Source organism: Parasteatoda tepidariorum, chromosome 7 (assembly GCF_982258835.1).
Source record: "Parasteatoda tepidariorum strain Cologne lab strain chromosome 7, Ptep-v5.0, whole genome shotgun sequence".
Taxonomy (NCBI): domain Eukaryota; kingdom Metazoa; phylum Arthropoda; class Arachnida; order Araneae; family Theridiidae; genus Parasteatoda; species Parasteatoda tepidariorum.
Window position 1 is genome coordinate 88,571,090 of NC_141761.1, and position 15,634 is coordinate 88,586,723.

At 31.8% G+C, this 15,634-nt stretch overlaps 1 protein-coding gene across 1 annotated transcript in view; it reads right to left on the bottom strand.

Moving 5' to 3' along the window:
- Positions 1-157: 157 nt before the first annotated feature.
- The window catches only part of LOC107447831 (chitin synthase chs-2), a 55,874-nt gene continuing 40,397 nt past the window's right edge, over positions 158-15,634 (bottom strand). The window contains exons 13-19 of the mRNA XM_087168243.1: positions 14,884-15,110; positions 11,510-11,677; positions 10,260-10,607; positions 8,696-8,958; positions 8,140-8,243; positions 4,360-5,103; positions 158-611 (exon numbers count right to left, since the gene is read on the bottom strand). Coding sequence (XP_087024369.1) covers positions 262-611; positions 4,360-5,103; positions 8,140-8,243; positions 8,696-8,958; positions 10,260-10,607; positions 11,510-11,677; positions 14,884-15,110 — 2,204 coding nt within the window. The 3' untranslated portion in view covers positions 158-261. The remainder of the gene's footprint in view (positions 612-4,359; positions 5,104-8,139; positions 8,244-8,695; positions 8,959-10,259; positions 10,608-11,509; positions 11,678-14,883; positions 15,111-15,634) is intronic.

A 15,634-nucleotide genomic window follows, 5' to 3' on the forward strand; every position in this document is an offset into this window, starting at 1 on the left:
TCCAATAATTCCTAGTTTTATAAAGTTTGCATTATACATGATGCGATTTTTCTGTACTATATGTTTAGAAAAATGCGGCAACGATTGTAGAATTATGTACAGAATTGTAAAGAGTAGAACAAAGTAAAAGAATTGACAAATTTTTCTTGAAACTAAATTGATGATGCTGAAAGTTGCAAATTTTATGTGTAGTGATTTTTATAAATTAAAATATATGATCACAGACATGAAAGCAGATGCGCAAAAACATTTACAAATAATTTAAGAATTCTCTTGGGTTCTTCTGGACGATGATGCTCTGTTTGAACGACTGCTTGGCGTCGGACTCGATGAAGTTGGCGGTGGATTCGACATTTGAAAACTATTTACACTTTCAGAATCGGACGCATCTATCATATGTTCGATAATCCTGGATCGTCTTTGGGATCTAAAACTTCCTTGGTTTGACCACTGGAAGTCCACTACATTGCCGTTAATGAGTGGTGTAGGGGGTCTTGTGAGGGACTGGGGTGTAGTAACCCCTAACATACGTTGTTCAGATCTCCTTCTCATTGCATCAACCGCATCTGGATATTTACTCTTTCTTCTTATAGCATTAGCAAATTTCTTGTCTGTAAGAAAATATTCAAAACATGTTACAATAGTCAAAAGAAGCCTAAATATTATTAACTCGTTAGCCAGAAAAGTATGCAGGGTGTTCGTAATAACCACCCGTATTGTATATTTTTAGAATGTTTCTCGAAAATGGGGACAAATTCTACATATAGTAGAGTTCACAAATTAATATTTAACCTACTGAGTTCTTAGCTTAAAGAAATGTCGGAAAATATGATTTTCATTTAGAAATATGTAGCTTTGCAGAAAGTAGGCTCATAAATATAATGAAGCATTTAATTAAAAAAATTCACTTATTAAACTTAATCATTTTTAATTTTTTTTTAATTTACTTAAAAAATTAATTTTTACCATTTTTTGCATATTGTAGGATATTTTTTAGTTTCTTCACATTTTAGTCAGGAAACAAAACCAATTTAACTCAAATTGTATGATATTTATTATAAAACCGTCCAAAAATTTACTTGAATCAAGTTTCTTACCTTTCTTAATTTTGTTTATTTATTTGCAGTTACAAGCACCGTCCAGCGTGTGTAAAACAAATCATTATTTTACATAGACAATCACCTTGTGCAGCCATACAAACGGAAAAAATATAAAATATTATTTTTTAAGCAACAAAACTATACTATATATTGTCAAATGTAATAGACGCTGAGTCTTGTGGATTTAAACTTGAAAAAAAAAATTTGGCAAATCGCAGTGAAAAAGAAGGGATGAAAATTACTAAAACCAAAAACCAGTTTCGTTGCTAGATAAATCTAGAAGGTGTGTAATCGCCTTTCAAGTCTTCTGTATTTCCTCTGGTAATCAAAGAGGTTTCAGTGTTATTAGTCCTACCTTCCTCAGTAGTGATTCATTAAATTTCAACAACTATTTTGCATTTTCCTCACTTAATCTGCTCAGAACCAACGTCCAGTATATTAGACAAATATATAGGAACTTTCAACTGAGATTGGTCATGTTTCCCAATATACTGATATTTATCTTGAAGTGCAGTCACATACCTGTATTAATACTGGCATTCTGGTGAGGTTTTCACTCAAGTCATAAATAGATTTTGTATACCCATGTCAAAATTTTTGATGACTTTCCATTTATGGACCAACATAATCTTGATGGTAACCGTCAATAATTTCATCATGAACCACTATAGTTTTTGATGGTAAACAACATAACTAATCATCACCCCTGTGTAGGAATTCGAACTGATTTATGATGGTCCAATATAAGAATAACAACTTGTTTGTTCATGTTAAACCATCAAAAATTTCCATCATTGTTTCCTAGAAATCACATGTTGGAATAATCATGGGCCACCATCACCTCAATGTAGGAATTCGGACTGATATATAGGAATGATGGACCAACTTTGTGTTGATGGTATATTTCTGCTGAGCCATCAACAAGAATAATTATTAACAAATGAAAAGACATTGTTGTACCATTATGGACTATCACAAATTTCCATCATGGGTTCTTAGAAATCAAATGTTTGAACGATTATGAACAACCATCATTCTAATGTAGGAATTCGGACTGATTTATGATTGTCTAACATTAAAAAAATCTAAATTGTTTTGATGGTATATTCCTGAGAACCAACATGAATTCCCATTAAATCATCATGGAAATGTATAGATGGTACCATCCTGGATTGTTGAACCATGAGAGTCGACTTTCTCTTGAAGGTTAACCATCATGGTATTAAAGTATCATTTTCCATCATCGAATGATGGAAGTTTGTGGGCATATCAATAACCATGAACGCATAATGGAAAATGTTGGTAGATGGTAACCATCAAATGATTTTGGACCATTATGAATAGCACTGAAACCAACATAAACCATCAAATTGTTTTTGATTTGATCATCAAGAATTTTGACTTGGGTATTTAGACACAAGAGAGCATTTACTAGAAATTCTGACAGGTTTCTAATTCATTGGCCAGTGTGTGTAAATAGATTGTTCCATTTTGTTGGTCTAGAATCTGAGCGTAATTTGGTTTAAAAGCAGTGATGAAAGTGTATAAATCAATAATGACCATAAATTATGTAGTTTCCTTTTGTGGTAAATTTAACAAGACAAAATAGACAATGAGATATTTTAGCAATAGAAAGCAAATAATATTGATATGTAGGAGTCTAATTTCGGGTGCTAGGTTGCCAAGGAACCAAAAAAATCGTAGCTGGCATCCAATACTTTTGTAAAATTTAACATTACAGAAAAAATTTGTTTCCCGATTCCTATATCATTACATGCTTGATACTAAGGATTTTTACTGGTTCTTAGAAACTTAGCATTTTTATAGACTTCTTTGATTGATATTTTTATTTTTTCTAAAACGATATTCTTTCGATTATTATAAACTAGAAGAAAATTCCTTCACATTAAATGAAAAAAATAACATTTCCTCATTTAAATAAAAGTTAATAAAATTTGGTTTTTGAAATAAAGCAGACGATTCTGTTTTCATTTGTTGAGCTTAGTCAAAAGAAAGCGATAAAACGCTAAAGGAAAACGATAAATTCAAACTTCGTTGTTTGATTAAACTACTTATTATTTGTAAACTATTGTGCTGGTGTCAATAAAAATATGTCTTATTTTTTCAATGTCTCACTTTATAGTCTAAATTTAGTATATTTTTTATAAAATTGAAATTCAAAACTTTTTGTTCAAGCACTAAAAAAGTAGTAAAGTTCTAACCGACAAAATAAATAAAAATGAACGAAAGAAAAATTTGATTCAAAAAAGCATGTTGGCGCTTTCTTGGAGAACGGTTATAAGCAATGATATAGGAATATCAGACTTAAAAATATTCTTGACCTGAGAACTTTTTTTCCCCAATTGAATTTTACTGAGAAACTTTTTCTGTACTGGATAAAGTTACATTTCAAAGGGAAATTAACTTTGTTTCAGCCTGAAAGTATGTAAGTAACATTGATTTAATATTTTTATTGAATGCAAAAATGGATTAAATATCAGTTAAATCTATTATGTATTTGATAAAGACTTAATGCGTTAGTTTTTTTTTCTTGAACAATTTTGATAAAGAAACCTAATCTTAAGAAATTTTTTACGATCTTAGAAATCTGTAAAAATGTAAGGTTACGGAATTACAGATGGGTATTTATTTTAGTTGGATATAATGAAATTTGTAATTTTAATGTAGGAAGTATATACAAGATTAATAGCATCATTGTTCGCTATATCATCTATTTATATTTGTTCACTTATTGATTTAACAATTTATTAAATAACTCATTTTATGATTCATTGATGCTCTGTTTTGCTCATTCATTTATTCGATAATTAAAATGCATGTTAAATATTTTTTTCAATAAATTTTCTATTCGATATTGAACTGCCGAACCGATTAAGAGTTTACGACTATCAATATTCAACTCCGTAGCCTTGTTATTTTGAACCCAGTCCAAAAGACAAGCGAACTCCTATACTAAACATTGGGACAAACTAGCTTTTGTGGAAGACTTTTTTGATGGAACTAACCCGAATTTGTGTTACACATAGAAGAAAATCACGAAGTTATGGTTAGCCCGATAGCAAGGGGATTATAACCCACGTCTATCACTGAGGATATTTTACGTCAGATGCATGTTTGAAAAAAAAAAAAACCCAAATTAAACTTAATTTGAAAATCTTTTAGAAAAGAGGACGAATGGCTCTTTTTGGTTACACCATAGATGTAATTTCATGATAGAAGAAAATTAAAAATTAAATACCTTTTTTCAGAATTTTAACAATATCATCTTCCATTGCCAAACTAAGCGACCGAAACTTCCTTGGTCGATTGTTTTCTTCTATATTTGGATTCGAAGGAGCAACATTTGGATGATCAGGCATCGTTAACTCTTCTTTTACTTCAGCCAACGGTGTTTCGTTGTCATCTTCCAAACCCTGCTTTCGCAACAAATCTGTCAACTTTGAGAAATTGATTTCTTGCGTATCTTTGGAGCTGTACGTAAACAAAGTAGTAGAAGCTAAAATGTGGGAAATAGTTTCCGAACGGTGAAAAATCATTCCGACAAACTGAATAACTAAGATCAAAGTGAAAAAGAACACTAGAACTAAGTTTATGGGTTCTAGTTGTAGGTATTCCATATCAATTCTGATTTCGTCCAGCGACTGAATGTAAGTAATGTTCTTGTTCTTTCCGTTCATCGGCCATTCTATATGAAGAACATCTTTCTTCATTTGCAATAGGAATACGATTAGAATGAACAGTGCATTCAGCATGAGAACCCCAAAAACTACTTTGTTTCGTAAATCGATAAGTTGGCGAGAAACTTTTGCTTTTTCATCTGGATTTTCAGTCAAAGGATATAAGTATTTGCCTATAAGGTCTTGCCAAAACTGTTTTTCAAAGTTTGTTAGTCGTAGTACAGTACTTTGTCCAACTGCTTTATCAGTTAGCCAGTACTCTATATTACTGTCCACTTGATTATACGTATGTTCCTCTTGTTCGCCTGAAAGAAATTAAATTATAAAATTTTGCATGATGGTATAAAATCTAAATGTCTGCATATTTAATGAGTAAAGTACTAAAATTAGATATGTCTAAAAATAATGCTTCTGATTAATGTTTTGTTCTCGGTTATAAATTGTTTTAATTAATTAAATTGTGTAAATTAATCAAACACCTAGGTTTATTGGTTATCCTTAGAACGGTAACCTTAGAAAAAAAATTTCTATAATTCTTAACCCTTTGATGCTGATGGGACACCGGTGTCCTTTTATATATATTTTTTTCTATAGCCCTAATTACAAACAAAAATAATTTTTGGTTATAAAAAACAGTATACTAGTTACTAAAAAATATCTGTTACATTATCGCACTTACATTTGTACTAAAATTGAAAATGCAAAAAAAAAAAAAAAATAAATAAAATAGTTTGATTTTTTTTTTCTATTTATATTCAAAAATTTATTAACAATTGAATTTGTAGATTAAAGAAATTTCAAAGATTAGTAACTTTTTCACTTACGTATAAATAACTGCAAATTGGAGAGATTATTGTTTGGAAGTTAACCGTTTTTGAAAGATTTTACTTTAAAAGCAGAAAAAGACAGTGGTGTTTCATGTTGTAATTCATAAACATAAATTATTAATATGCTAAATGTAATATTTTTCACTTAATTTGACTTTAAATAATACAAAGTAAGGAAAAGGAATAAAAAATATGTTTCTAAAAATATTTTGCTCCAAAAGGTGAAAAAGGGTTATTTTTTTTATTAATGTTAAAAAAATGAAGAAAAAAATATCATTAACGAAATGAAAAAAAAAAGATTTCCGAATCTGAGAGATTTTGACCGAAAATTAACATTAATGCTCTCGAGTACTTGTTAAAAAATATGTAATATTTTACATTGAAATTTAACAAGAACCATTAATGGAAGCAAATTCTACTCAACATTTCCTCCTTTTTGTTCTCGGGCAGTGTTGGACATTCGTTCTTTAGTTCTATTGGTGGTCATCCGTTCTTCAGTTCTCTCACAGAACATTTTGTGAAATTTTTTTCTTAATGTAAATTCTTTTTTTTTTTTTGTTTGTTTTTTTGTAAATTTTAAACATCTGAAAGCATGCGATCAAAATGAAATTATTTTCGTCTGGAATTATTTTGATACGAAATTAACGATGTTAAAATCTACAGTTCTTATTTTATTCATAATTCAATACTTGTTTTTGTTTTGCGCAACTTGTCGAACTTCGGTCAATTGTGATCAAGACCGCCCATCCTGCGGACGAAATGCTATGGTTATGTTGTGGCATTTGATTAGGAGGATATTTTCGATTGCTGCCCTCGGATATCCTTTCGATATCCCTTAGTTATACGGATACTTGCAGTGTTACTAAGTTGCAGTATTTTAAAAAAAGCTAGATTAATTAATAAAAATATATCTAGAACTTGAAATCAAAAAATACTGAGCTGTCTGTACTTATATCCTAAAATTATGTAACACTTTTTTAAGGACAATTCAAATAAAAAAAAAGTTGAAATCTACATGCAAATATATCAAAATACGGCAAAAATAATGTGGTAACAAAAAGTTGATGGCATGAATTCGATATCATTTATTAAAAGGCATTACAGCAAAATGACACTTGTGGATTGTTTATAATGGGAATATAATCCTCCTTGATAGCAATTTAGTTCTTTTATAGGTTATTATAGGCTACACCTATTATAGGTTACACCAGTGATCTCCAATTCATGATCTTACGTTCGTGCTTTGCCTTTTTTGTTATCATCGTTTTCGTCGTATTTTGATATAGCACTCTGGTGAAGCAGTCAGTTTACACGTTATTCACACCGATGGTGGAGAGCTAAGGGTTCGATCCTGGCAGCCAACTAAACAATAGAAGCGTTTATGTAGCAAGGAGCACGTTGTTGTTAATGTTGTTACTTTTGCCAATGCCAGAAAGCCTGCTTGGGAAATCAAGCTAATTTTTAAGCCAGAGTGAGCGTTTCTTGTTTTTCAGTGGCTCCATCTATATCTAAGAATAGGACTTCAGCCACACACAGGTCACAGTTCGTTTAACCGTGAAGACCTAATCATACTCTATTCAATTATCCATAGATAGTAATTTTGACCTGAACCAGACAACGATCAATCTCCAATTCAGTATCCTTTGAGGTGTTGATTTGTTATGGGAACTTGAAGGACTTTGTGATCCCGATTGATTTAACGTACACCAGTCATCATTTAATACACCGGGATTCTTCTGCAGGCGGGTTTCGAACTCTTGTTTTCACGAACTCAATGTCCTACCAACCAGGCTATCCCGGTCCCAGGGTGCACGTTAAATCTTCCGCTAGTGAAAGTCCTCTTATTGATTGGGGTGTGAAAGTTTTGAGAGAGGGGTATTAGCCCAAACGCTGTCCACGTCACCTGACTGAGTCAAAAATAAGAGGTATTCTTTCCATGTCCGTGAAGAGATTAAGCCTTGAATAATGGGGGTAGGTACTTCGCCGTAGTTGGGTGATTTCGTATATATTGAAAGAAATTTTCACATTTTTTAGCATACTATTTGAATTTTCCGCGAAAAGTATCTATTTCTTAATTTTGGAATGTGTTTGTTGTTTTAGTACTATACCCACGATTTAATAAGGAATAAATAGTTCAATTCCTTACAATAAATAAATGGTTCAATGTATTATATTGGACCAATATATGATATTGGAAATAAGTAAATTTCATCACTTGGATATAAATCATGATTTTAGGTGCGTTTTAGCATTAAAAAACTAAACGAAATCGTTTATTAGCACGTTTATTATTCGTTTATTAATCGTTTATTATTACCTTAATTTAACAAACATACACGGAACTATAAGTGAATCTAAAAATCAGAAATGTCCATTCATAGGATTTGTTGCATTTATTATTTTTGATACATTATATTTTATTAAATGTTATTAGAAATTTCCCAAATGATGTAATATTTTCATTTCTGCGCATCGCCATTTTAATTAAGAAAAGAAAGCTTAAAAATAATTTACTTATTTCTGCCTCTGATGAATCATCTCCATCTTCACTTTCCTCTTCAGCTTCTTCTGGTAGAGTATCCAGTTTCAATTCTTTTTTTATGTTATGCACAGAAGATCTATTTCGAGAAATAAAGCAAGTTTTAAATAATAATTTTCGTAGCTAACAAGCATTGAACAAAGTTAAACAACACGAATGAAGCACAAATAATGCCACAAAATTCCAATTAAATAAAAGGAAAGAGAGAACAAAATATGTGACATCATTTATGATGTTTCATTTTCAACTAAATCAGATTGTCAGTAATGTCCTAGAATAGCGCACCTCTTGGCCACTTATTAAAATCTTGCCAAGTTGGCGATTAGTACTATGATCAACGTTGCTTTTCGATTATTAAAAACAAGAAACAATTTATTCAAACAACGTTAACAATTTATTTATTCAATTAATTTAAACAATTTATTTATTAAGATTCCACGAAACCTAGTTTGGCGAGATTTCAAAAACTTGCTTGGTGAGAATTCAAAAAATCGCTACGGGGTGGTTTATTCTAAAATCAGATTGTCTTACCTTCTGCGCATGCCACGCTTTTGTATAATAGTTGATTCCATTTGATTCTGGATCACTTTAATCTCACTATCTATTTTATTGAGGGCCATTTCTAATTTCACCATTTGTAAGTTGGCAGTGTCTGGCTTTGGGTAAGTGCAACACATGCATCGGAATAAGTTTGCAAAGCTGAACGATATGCTACCTTCTTCTTCTTCTTCTTGATGACCTCTGTTACCAAGAGCGTTTATCCAATCAAACATGCCGCCACTTTTTGTTTTGGTCTGAAAGAGAAAAATGCTTGTATCAAGATGTGTTTATTTTTTTTTTAAGAAACTTAAGGTCTTTAAACGGTGCAGTGGTGTCAATATTTAGATGAAATAGTTTTAATTTTCATTTTATTAGCTTTTATTTTAAAAAAGTACTCAAAATTCTAAGTTTGAAGAGTTTGGCACTATATAACTCTAAATCACACTTTCAAATTTTTCAAAAATGACTTCGTAATGGGAAAAAAACAAAACGAATTCCATGTAAGCATAATAAGATGTTTCAGTTTATTGCACTGTTATCTATGGAAAATTCCAGAAACTTTTAGCAAATCTTCATGTGCATACGGTTATTAGAATTAATGATTGATGTAATGTCAATTTTTGAAGAAAAAAAAAATGAATTTATGGAAATTGCTTCATGATCAGATACATTTACTTTGGGTTATTTTAGAAATAATTAAGTATTATAATGGTTAAAACTTTTAATTTTTAATTAAACACTTATAATGTTTGCGATTACATTTTTATTTTATACTTTTTATGAATCGTAAGAATGCGGCTTTTGTAAAGCACACTACAAAACTGCTGTTAAGGTTCAAACATAGCTAAAAAGAGTAGATTTTTCTTTATAAACCCAGTAGCGTTTATCCTCTATTTAATTTGTCGGATCCTTTTACAAAATAAATGAATAAAAATAAGACTAGTCATTGCTAACTTATAAAAACTGAAATTCGTCTTCGAATTTTGTTATATAGGAATTCTTCATATTTTTGTTGTTTCTAATGGCACTTGATCAAGCCAAGCTGTCCTTCTGGGAATTGAGCCAGAAGAGTGCGCCTTTAGCTTGATTAGAGAGCAACGCAAGATTGAAAGTACGTCTTACTTCAGAATCCCTCCCAGATAGATGGCAGCACCACTCATTCGGAAGGTCTTTTCCTTAATTTATAATAGATTTATAGAGGAAGGAAATTTTCTCTATATCCCTGCGCCTATGATACTGCTCAGTGATCGCTCACATGACGAGTATGTATATCGCCTGTACTCAGTGAGTTAGTGGAGGCGAGGATCGAACTCCAGGCCCACCGGATCGGAGTACGATTCTCTAACCACTGGATTACCACGATTCTGGAATTCTTCTTTCTCTTTAATAAACGATATGCTACAAATTTTATTACTCACAAATTCATTGAAATTTAAAACCAATCAAATTATTTGCCATTTAATTTTTTTAAATGATTTATTAACATTTAACTGAAAAAAAAGTGAGTCTTTTTTCGCAAAATTATCAATTAATTTTTGGTTGATTGCACTTTTACCTGAACGGTAACCTGAGCTTGAAGTTGTTCTTCCGCTAGTTGCTTTTTAGTTTTCTTTGTTTGCACTTCTCTGGTGCCCCAAGAGACGACATGAAGATTGATGAAAGAATAAAGTGCCAGCAGAAGATACATGGATGGCACACTCAGGAAGTAGAGAACACCGTGCGCCACACACCAAAACTCTTGAGGATGGGCTAGGGCTGCAATGACAAAACTGGCTGTCATGGATGCGATGAAAATCCCCGACGGTGATGTGACACCATCTTCTGCTATTTGGAGAGATATGCCCACTAACACTGCCATCATCAGAAGGGCATACAGAGCACTGAAGATCTGTGCAATAAATATCTAAAACAGAAAAATATATGCAATAAATACATGACACTGAATATTTGGAACAACAATGTAAGTGCAATAAATATCTGAAACAGCTGAAGATCTTCGATGAATTTCTGTAAGAGCAACATATGTACAACAAATATCTTAAACAGCTGAAGATGTGCAATTATCTGAAACTGTAAAATTCGTACCACAATTATCTGAATCAGCTAAAGATGTGCAATTATCTGAAACTGAAAAATCTGTACAAAAAATATCTGAAACGGCTAAATATGTATGCAGTTATCAGAAACGGCAAATAAGCTGCAGCAAATATCTGAAATATCATTCAAATTTAAAACTACTTATTGCAAAATTCTTTATTTTTCCAAAAATTATTTTCTAATTTACAGCAGTAAAATTTTTGTTTAATGACTAAGATGCAGATAAAGAAGGCAATGTATTTTTAAAAAAATTCTAATAATTAACAACCGTATCCACCAGCACGAATTATCCCTAGGTAATCCATAGGTACGAGTTAATCCAAGGGTTAAACCAGCACCTCCTAGAAGAAAGAAGGCCTCAGCACGGATCAATTTAGTAGTCCGACGTAACGAACATAAACTGCACAGTGGATAAAACATAAGAAAGATGTCATCACGTTCGGGATACTAAGATGTGCAGTGGTGGCAATACGATAGATGTCATTACGTTTGGACTGCTAAAAGATCAAATTTTTTGCTGAGACCTTCTCTATTCCAGGAGGTATTGGTTAAACACGAAACGTTATTTTCCAACCAACATCCGAGGACAACCCGCGGGTTTAATCGACGAATCTGTAGACTACCTGGCGAGGGGAGATCTTTCTATAGACAAACTATAAAAACTCAGTTGCAGGGAGAATTACCAAAAAAAAATTTTTTTTAGCTCACCTGAGTGTCGTTTTTAGCATGGAAACAAATCAATATGAAGAAAACAATCGGCACCATGTTTGCAGTTAATGCTTGCCAGTTGGAGATATTGAAAGCCGAAACCATTGCTCCTACGAGCATCAGAAAAATAGTTCCGGGACCTAATATAGTTCCGACCATTAGGAGAACCTAGTTTGGAAAGAAAAACAAAATGCGTGAAAAACCAACTATTGTAGTTGTAGAACACAAATGATAGGTTTAGAAACTTTTTTTCCCAATGATAGTCATTGATTCCAAGATTTATTTATTGTCTCCAAACCAATATTTTAATGGCTTGCCGTTTCTTATCTTCGTTTATTCACTAGCTACATCAAGATACTTTCATATTAACTGTTACTAGAAGGACGCTAATGTATTTATAATGTGGTTTCAAACTAAATAAATAAAAAAAACGTCATATTAACGAAAGGGTGTTTGTGTAAAATCCCATCGACTTCGACAGTTGGTGCAAATTTCGCCTAAATGGCACGAAATTATTTCACATTGTACCAAAAGCATAACTAAAAAGAATTTAAACAAAGAGTTAATTCTTATTTTTTTAAGTGCTAAAATTAATATTTTAGAACATGCGATTAAAAAAATTTGTGGAATAGTTTATTTGCAAAAACAATTAAACATAAAAGTTTTTTACGTTTATTATATTTTTACAGAAAAAAACTACTTCAATGAAGAACTTTAAGAAAAAAAAATCACGCTTTTGGCATACTGTTTTCTATTTTGGCGAAAAATCATATTTTTTTACAGTCATTTTCTTTTTTTTTTTTGCTTTTTTTTTGCCGAAAATGGTGGACGAGACATTAAGCTAACAAGGGAAACTAGGGAAGTGTGACTCGCCAATTTTAAAATAAACTAGTGGGATGTATGCCTTATAAGGAATAATTTTAGGGGGAAACATTCGTTTCGGCCCATAGAAGGTCCTGTGAGAGATAAAAAATAATTCAATATATAGAAAAATCGGTATTTTATTACTTCTATGTAAGCTATTAGTTATTGTAATTGTCTCATATCCCAATTAAATTTGTGGTACTTTCACGCACTATATAATGCATATTTACTGTTAAAATTGATTTCGAAAATTTTATATATCTATAGTTCATCAGAAAAACCTGTTAGGTTAATTTTAAAAAAAAATTGACACCTAATTTTTTTAATTTTTCCAAATTAATTGGAGTATGTGATTGCAAATCAATTAATTAATTAATAATTAATTAGCAATTTATTAATAATTAATTAGCAATTTATTAATAATTAATTAACAATTAATTACAAATTAATCGGATTATGAGACAATTACAATAACTAATAGTATGCATTGAAGTAATAAAAAACGGATTTTTCTATATATTGAATTATTTTTTATCTCTCACAGGACCTTCTATGGGCCGAAACGAATGTTGCCCCCTAAAATTATTCCTCACAAGGCATACATTCCACTAGTTTATTTCAAAATTGGCGAGTCACACTTCCCTAGTTTCCCTTGTAAGTAGCAAACGAAAATATTTAAATGATCGCGAAAATAATTAAATGAATGAAAAAATCACGCAATGGTCGTTGCGTTTAAACGAAACTATTTTAGTTGCTAAATTAATCCACATCCCCTCTCTTTTTTAAATAATATAAACTTTACCTATAGAACCTTACGTACAGCAAAATATTTTCATAAAAGGCAGTTGTTGCAGAAACATATGTGTCAAAAATTCTTCGCATATAATTTTATTTTATTTTAAAACCGTCGTTGAACAGCCGACCCAACTTTTGGGTTTACGACTTTTTATTCAACTCTGTAGCCTTGCAATTTTGAACACAATCCAGAAGACAACGGAACTCCTGGATCAAGTATTGGGAGAACTTTGCCTTCGCGGAGGACTTTTTAATGGAACTAACCCGCATTTGTGTTACATAGTGAGAGAAACTACGAAGACCTCCCACGATTATCTTGATGGCAAGGGGACTCCAACCCATGATCCGTTTACCACTGAGGATATTTTACTTCAGTACCGTGGTTGGTGTGAGCATGTTGCAGAATTAGAATCGATCAGCCATCAATGAGATTCGAAACCCGTTCACCTCATTGGAAGGCGAACGCTGCATTCCCTGAGCCACTGCTGCTCTCTTCGCATATAAAGTTAATGACAGATACATTTTAAAATAATCCGTATTACATTACTAATCATCTAATTATAAAGTATCGACAAACAGAGTAGCGCATGCCTAATATCAGTCCTCTCAAAACTTGAATTATTGGTATTCTTTTGAAGATGACAAGCATTAATGCTTAATACAATAGAGCAGGCTTTTGTAATGAAAACAATAATATTAGATTGGATATCCGCATTCGACGTTATTGTGGGTAAATCTTGGCATTCGTTTTTTTTTGCCATGATTCAGTAGCCAATCAAGCTCGACTCACACGGGTGACGTCGCTTACATGTATTCAATTAAATATGATCTGAAAATTGATTCAGAGTAAAAATAAGCTAATCTTAATTGCTGTAAGTACATTTATTATTTAAAAAAACGAACCTGATTGGTTGTTGAAAAGCGGCATTTGTTTACGTTAGCAACTGCTCTTTCCATTCTATTTCGAGTGGGCCAAGTTCGTCAAGTATCAATTCTCTTAAATGACGCATTCTATATTCTTTTACAAATATTTCAATTCTTTCACTATATATATCTTACTTAAGACAAAGACAGGGACGAAGCCATGTAGAGTATAAATTAATTATGCATCGAAGTCGAAAAACAAAAATATATCTCGTTTACAATAAAATGCATAAACAAATAATAAATCTAAGTTAAGTAAAAGAAGTAGACGAGAAGGAATTATCTTTCAATTAATTTGCGATACGGTTCTGTATTTAATTAACTTTACGTTAATTAACGTTACGTTAATTAACGTTACGTTAATTAACTTTAGATATTTAATTAACTTTACGTTAATTAAATATCTAACATTATGTGGAGAAACTTAGCTCAACTTCAATACGCCATTTTGCTTATAAGCGATCAGCTGACGCTGACGTCATTGGTCACATGTGTGGGTATCTGTGGTCTTCTTCTTGAAGTGCAGCTACCTAATTATAATAAATTGATTAAAAAATTGCTTTTAAACAAGATTGCATAAAGCATCAATTCTAGATATGGAAATTGTGAAAATCACTCATAGAAATAGAAATTTAAAAACAATTTTTTAATCCATTTAATATTGTTTTCTGTTTTTTAATAAATCTATTTGAAGACAAATTTTGTGGAATATTAAAATAAGACAAGTATTTTAATATGGATACACTGATACGCTTTGACACTTTGATATGAGAATTTAAAAATAAGTTTACTTGGTATGCAATGTAAGGTCTGGAGATGTTGTCATTGCATTCAACGGTTTTTCTGTAATTAATCAGGAGGTCCATGATGTTGGCCATAGTTGAAGGAGCCCATCTTCTCCTCTGAGTGTAGAACTCGCCGAAGGTTTCAGGGCAATGGGTGTAGGCATCTGACGCAGCACTGTATTCAACTTTATATCCCCTCTGCAACAGCAACGTGCAAAGCCACCGATCTTCTCCTACAAGAATATAATCGAGAACATTTGTTTACCCACATTGGTTGCATATAGTCAACTTTTTGGTGTGCCAACAGATGAGGTCAATTACGTCACATATCTTGAGCACTTTTTAAACTAACTTAGACGAAATCCCATATGTCTGCATTAGTACGAGTGCGACGCTTCTGCGCTACCGTATGCTTAAGCAAACGCCTGGGAATTCTTGCTTGCCACGCTTTAGGGTGTCGTTAGCGATAGGGTGGTGCAATCGGTAGTTAAGTCAAAATTATTCCGCTTTACCCTGTTTGAAATTTTGGAAAGTATTAAACCATAATAAGGTGCTTAGTAACCTTAATGTGGTGCTATGTTGAGTCATAATATCGTAGTTCTTAGACTTGATAGCACGATACTATGGTTCAACTTGATCAGAAACATGGTTTAATTTAATAGAGTTCCCGTAGATTTACAGGTTCCAGAAAATGTACACCATATTGTTGTTCAAAGTATATTATGGTTAAATGTTAAACGGATGTTTTTCAGAGTAC